Raw genomic sequence first — 6,752 nt, 5'->3', positions numbered from 1 at the left:
TGCACGACGCCAGAATAGGTTAATAATGACAATAAAAGCTCACAATTAATAGTACTAAGAAAGAGACCACAGTATTTGATTGTTTAATTCAATCTATTTTGTATAACTCCAAATCACAAATTCGCCTCAGAGAGCTTTACAATCTGTACACATACGACATCCTCTGTCCCAGGATCTCACATCAGCACCGGAAAAACTCCCCCACCCAAAAAACTTTTAAGGGGAGAAAAAGTGAAGAAACCTCAGGGAGAGCAAGAGAGAGATCCCTCTCCCACGACAGACAGAAATACAATAGATACCATGTGTACAGAAGGAACAACATAATGCATATGACATTATCTATGCTTTGTCACATTGGGATGCTTCAAGCAGCACATGTGTTCATAACACATTCAGAGCTTTATTGTTATTCATCACAAAATTCAGTCTTAAATATAACATTGAATTTTTAACAATATAGCGTGTGATGTACAATCTTAAAAAAAGGGACACAGGACATTTAACAACAATGAATATAAGTTTTTACATTATGCTCAAAACAAAACAATAGACAAAGACAAAGTTCAGGCAGCACAGATTTGGCCTAAACAAAAATAAAACAGCAGATCCCTTTGACAGAGAGTCGTCAATATATTTGTAATGCGTTGTGACACGAAAGGGATATTTTCGTTGAAATAAAAAAAAGACACAAACTTAAAATTCTCTACAATATTCTTTATAATACCATTTTAAAATCCAGCAACGTTTTGACTAAAGTGCACATTTTCTCAGCTTTATACCTTTTTACATATCTTAAAACATCGTTTTTAAAGCTTTCAAACCCCTAACATATGTTTGAGTGCCTCAGCTTTCAGCAACAATTCCACGTTTTTACAAAACATTTATGAAATAACACTCATTTTGAAAAGCAACACTTAACATTTCAGTGATATCTTGTCGATCTGGACATTTTTAGGAAATGATTAATCCGTGAGTATTCAGTTCGAGCATATCCCTGAATCCATAAAACATGTTATGAGTAAATATTCTCTAGTGTTGAGAATAGTTACTAATTATTATAAGATTAGGTATTGATCTAAAAAAAACGTGTAAAAAATAAAAACCCACTTGAATAATTGTATCTTGTCAGATTGTGTCACCAGTGTTTTTCTGCACAATATTTCAGTTTATTTGGTTCAGCTCCCGAGTTTTGTTCCTCAGATGCCTCTTACGCATTTTGATAATCCACTGAATCGTGAGTTTGGCAAAATTAGCAGCCTTAAATAGAGCCATGAAGACGCCACAGAGGATGGCTATCGAGTTCCAGGGATTTGCAGTCACGATCTGTTTGGAAGAAGGCAAAGCTGAATTACAGACCGATTCACGGATGCAGACGGCTTTAATCAGGATGAAACAACATCCAGGAGAACTCACCAGTCGGATTTCTTGCATATAAGGATCCCGCCATTCAAAGACGGCGAAGAAGAGCTGATTGGTTTTCTCTGATTCGGGCCTTTTGTCATTGAATTTCACCACAGCAGACTAGAAGATCCAACACAAACGATAAAAGATGAACGCTTCTAAAAATCACCATGTACGCTAGTGTGAGCCCACTGGTCAGACATGAATACCTCTTGCCGAAACTCCACAGCGTCATTGTTTTTCCCAGACGTCTTCACTAAAGACATCTTGACCCAGGTTCTGAACCCTCCAGAGAAAGTCCACATGGAGTAATTCCTCTCACAATCTCTCATGAAGGCGGATGTATTCACACTAGAGTCAAAAAACACAGGTATCAGTGAAAGTAAAAGGCATGTTACTATGTGACTTTGTTTCATTAGGCATGAAGTAGCGAGATAAGTTGTCACGGTTCAATAAATTGGCATTTAAATTACATAAATACTTCCCTGTGAACACTATCAAGCTTTCAGTGCTTTATCTCTGTTGTGATTCTTTTCCTCACAAGAGATTAAGCAAAACAAACATGCACCAGGAAAATCCTCTATGACCCACTGCAGCTATCAGACAGCACAGGATCATCTACACTTGTGTGTTTGCACTCACCTGTGAATCAAGTCACCAAACTTGGCAAAAAGCATGTAGGTGATGGCGCTGAAGTCCTCTTCCGTTTCATTTTGACTGAACTGCATGAAGATCAACTCTTTGTTTCTGACGTCAGTCGGGCCGCGGAACACCAGAGCTCGTTTCTGTGGGAGCGAAGTTGAGTGTTGGGCCTATTTATTGATCTTGTCGTTTTTCTTATTGACAAAATATAATATACAAAGAATTCAGCCAAACATCAGCATTCCATACAGAACCCATGTAGCTAGTAAAATACACATAAATACAGTCTTCCGAATGTCTAAGTTCTGTCTTTATTGCGTCTTGTTGTCTTCCGTCTGTACATTTTAATCATCACCTCACTGGTTTCAAAACCTCATCGAAGGACTGCAGTTGAAAAAGACCCAGCTATCTGACACTGGTATGATTACAGAAATATTGATTAATCTGTCCCTAGGAATAAATAAATGAAATGTTGGTAAAAAACATACTTGTGTGTTAGAACAATAAGTGATATGAAAAAAAAAGTATTTAATCAAATGTTATGGATTGCATCCTACACACATGGTTTGTTTGTACAGCTCCGAGCTGTCATATATGTCTGTGAAATCAGCAGCTGAATATTTTTATGGCTGACCTTCGTTTGATTGCTAAACGGACCAAAGTAAGTCACGTCTTCGATCAAGCAGTCTTTTTCTTGAGGCTTTCCCGGGTCCACTAAAGGTGGGATGTAGTCGTGGAAGTGATGTTTGCAGCTCAGCAGCCGAGCTTTGCCCGGATACAGAGCAATACCTGCACACATACACACACAATTATTAATGAATCATCAGGTTTTGAGACTTTAATACAGCAGCGAACCTTTGGACATCTATTGGTTGTTTACTTTGGATTTATACGATGCTCAGTGTCGACTCAAACTTCAACTGTATGACATCAACAGCATGATTGAAGTTCATAAACTCGTCAGAGTTCTGCTTTCAAATAACGATGTAGATGGCAGGAAGTTACTAAACAAGACAAAAACTGCATCACATAAAATTAAACGTTTATAACAAAGGAAGCTGAGCATTGTCCGATAAAAGAACACGGTGAACCTAGAAAAAAAATTAAAGTTGTTTTGATTAAATCTGCAGTAATTTAAAAAGTCACACATTCTGTAATGATGCCGGGTTTAATATTTATCTCACATACGTATTGGAAGAGCTGTTATGCAGTTTATTACAGTTTAACCTGTACATTATTTAACAAACTGGGACACGAATACAACCTTCTAATCTAATCAAATTGTTCATAGTGATCTGATGTTTTTATAACTCTAAGTGTTAGCTTGTCAGCTAGCCAAACTAACCATGGTTTCTAGCCAGCTAGCTTTCATTTAATTGTTTTATTGTTCGACTGCATAAAACATTCTACTTTTTAAGTTCAAAGGTGTACCAACATGAGCCTCACTTGTTTGGGACAGATATAATATATTTAGTTTGTGTCTATTAATTAGTAGCAAAGGTGCAAAGTATGCATTGACTCGAGTGCTGAACTAAAGTGCAATGTCGATGCCCTTCTGAGTATTGTGAGTATTTCTATTTTCTAATCCACTTCATTTGAGAGGCAAATAATGTAGTTTTTACATCACTACATTTATAGTTATTACTTACATAATGATAAGGTTTACAGCATAAAGAAACATAGGCTAAATTATAAAATAGTCAACGTAGTAAAATTTGACCTCTGCATCTAAGTCATCGTTAGACATTTTGGAGCAACGTGTTTGGCTCAAAGACACTTCAACATGTGAACAGGAGGGGCCGAGGATCAAACCCCCACTTTTCTGAATAAAGGTCAGCCCGCCCTCACCCACAGCTGTTTGATCTTGATTAAACAGCCCAAGAAGATATAAAGTAGTTGAAACTGGCTCCACTTTGACCAACTGCAACATGAAAAAATGCTGTTTACGTGTTGAATCCAATATATTATACACTCTGGAATGGAGCATTCTACACAACAAGTATTTTTACTTTTGCAGCTTAAGTCGAATTGCTGCACTTTTTCTTACCAACATAATAAAAGATTAGAGTATCTTTCTGCCCACATTGGCTGCCACCCACTAAAGCAGTCGTGTGTGTCATTTTCTACAAACCTGGTGCTGAAAAGTAGTCAACCTCTTTGTAGGTGACGGACATAACGGGATTGTTTAGTTTCTCCAAAAAGTCAGAGATGGTCTGGTAGGCCAGGAACACTGCCACGCCCGTCAGCAGCAGGTAGATGAAGATGAGCACCACGGTGAAGACGTTCCTCAGGCAGGTTTTACTGAATCTCCTCGGTGGGCCGCATCCGTTGTTGTCATTGTCTGTAGTAAAAGTAAGCAGGGAGGTCAAACTCACTTTTATGGGGTCAAACTGGGACACTGGAACTCGGACTAACAAAATCCTGCTGCTCATTAAAGCGGAGTGACCGATTAAAAAATGTGAGACAGTGAGATGTTCTGGATAAAAGTGTCCGCCGTGTGTTCACAGACATGTCCTCGCTGTCTGTCACACAGCAGGTCTTCATCACCTTGTGAGGTACCGTCGTTGGGCTCCTCGCGCTCCAGGTCCTCAGTGGCCTCGTCAAATAAGCCTGGAGACAGTCCTTCATCTCCATCATCATTTGCATCATCATTTGCATCATCATCATCATCATCATCATCAATGAACTGTGAGGTTAGGAAAGGGACAATTAAGCAGAGTGGAGTCACACCAAAGGAAAAAAGACTTACTTCTACTCCACATTTCAGAGGGAGATGTTGTACTTTCTCTACATTCATTCGATACTCTGCAGATTCATATCAGTAATACAAAAATCAACAAATACATTATTATACTGTATATTATTAAGATCAGATAAGATCTTAACTAAGTGATGTACACAATAATGCATCAATAATTATAATGCAATAATATAATATGTATGTCATTCTGAAATGGGCCATTCTGCAAATGTAGTACTTTAACATCTGGTACTTTCACAGGAATATGAGGCTTTTTTTTTAGGTAGTTTTACTGAAGTGAAATTGTGAATGTATTTTATCTGTAGCAGAATGTTTTCAGACTCTGTTAAAATACGAAGTAAAATCCTTGATTCAAGATTTAATGTAAGCAATATATAATATATTATGTTATTGGCCGGCATCATTTTAGAGGAATATTATTGCAGATGCTTTAACTTAATAATGTTAAAAGTATTATATTTTATAAGTCGATCAACTCCAGCTGTCACACAAATGTTGTACTTCAACACTGACAGCAGGAACAAACTTTACATTTATCATTTGAATAGCCCTTCAAAAGGATTTAAAGTGTGGTCGGAATACCTGGTGACATTTTAATCTCTCTCTATATGTTTATATATTTTGGAGCAGACATGATGTTTGTCGAACTAAGAGAGAGAGAGCAGGTCGAAACCTCCACTATAATTACCAGGCTGACCCACAGAAAGCGTGAAGTCAGCTTGTTTTAGTTTTAGGAAGCTGCTATAAACAGCAGACGTCAGCTGCACAGTCACATGATGGCAAGTGAACTGTACACCTATCAAACCCGCTGTTTTCGGATTATTGAAACAAACATTAAATAAACAAGAGTGAGCGTAGAAACAAAGGTAGTTTACCTACCTCACGGAATGATCGGGATCTTTCCTTCCTGAGCATTCCTCTGCACTTCCTTCAGTAACAAAAAGTAGTTTCTGCTCTTCCAGGTGAACCGTTGCGTTATTTGTTAAGTCTGAAAACTTATTTCTATAAATAACAGATGCATTTTGAAAAGGAAAGGACAGTTTTCCGCTCTACAGCGAGACAAACACACACCACACAATCATGGGTTTTTTGGCCCATCCCATCAAGCACCTACCGCCCTCGCCCCAATAGTAAACATTGTGTCCTTGACGTTTCCTTGTTTCCTTCACCTCCTCCCCTTAGGTTGAAACCTAGTGCTGCCTTAAGTTGCATATTGTCATAACGTCCATGTCCAAACTCTAAGGTCACAAACATAAGTGACGTGACGTCATTCTTTTTCTTCAGTAAAACCAAGTAACCTGCCTGTGCCATTTCACTCTTTATAGTATTGTTAACAGTGGTGGAAAAAGTAAGTTCAACAATATAACACATGTTATACACAAAGGAAACATTGAATGCTTTACATAAAGCATGAAATAAAAACAGCAATACTCTGTTACAAGTATAATTTTAAGGTAATTTACCTGCCTTTGTATCTTTCAAGTTGTGTGAAAATAGAGCCAATACATTCATATTTGTCATTCATGTCTGTGTCTAAAGTGTTTCTTACTTAAATTAATGTGTTCCAATATCAAAATACAATCCTGCATCTTATATATTATTTGTTTTATATCTATTCTTCTTTCATAAAAATGGAAATGAGCATTGACACAGTAATACGTAAAACCGTAATCTTCTTTGGCTCTATAAAAAAATAGAAATATAATTGAATGTGTATTAATGTACTTAAAACTAAAAGACAGAGCCAGCAGGTTAGTGCTGTCACTGTTATACCCCCTGTGTGTGTGCGTGCGTGTGCGTGTGTGCGTGTGCATGCATGCGTGTGCCTGTGTGTATTGACTGCCAGTTATTGCCTGATAATCCTGTATCATTACATAAAGTACCTATTAGGTGATTCTAAAATGTCCGACGACAGTAAATGCAGCACCAACTCCTCGGTGCGGTTAAA

The 6,752-nt window shown here is 37.7% G+C and overlaps 1 protein-coding gene across 1 annotated transcript; it reads right to left on the bottom strand.

Annotated features, from left to right (window-relative positions):
* Window positions 1–87: 87 nt before the first annotated feature.
* pacc1 (proton activated chloride channel 1) lies at window positions 88–5,789 on the bottom strand. Its single transcript, XM_079216040.1, has 8 exons — window positions 5,684–5,789; window positions 4,591–4,729; window positions 4,175–4,384; window positions 2,678–2,832; window positions 2,044–2,186; window positions 1,611–1,752; window positions 1,414–1,521; window positions 88–1,323 (listed from the first exon to the last, which is right to left on the bottom strand). Exons 1-8 carry the CDS (start codon window positions 5,717–5,719, stop codon window positions 1,162–1,164), a joined length of 1,095 nt encoding a protein of 364 aa, XP_079072166.1. The 5' UTR covers window positions 5,720–5,789; the 3' UTR covers window positions 88–1,161.
* Window positions 5,790–6,752: the final 963 nt, after the last annotated feature.

The sequence above is a fragment of the Taurulus bubalis genome (genome assembly GCF_910589615.1).
Source record: "Taurulus bubalis genome assembly, chromosome: 1".
Lineage (NCBI taxonomy): Eukaryota > Metazoa > Chordata > Actinopteri > Perciformes > Cottidae > Taurulus > Taurulus bubalis.
Note: the sequence above shows the minus strand (reverse complement) of the source record. Positions and strands in the feature narration are given on the sequence as shown.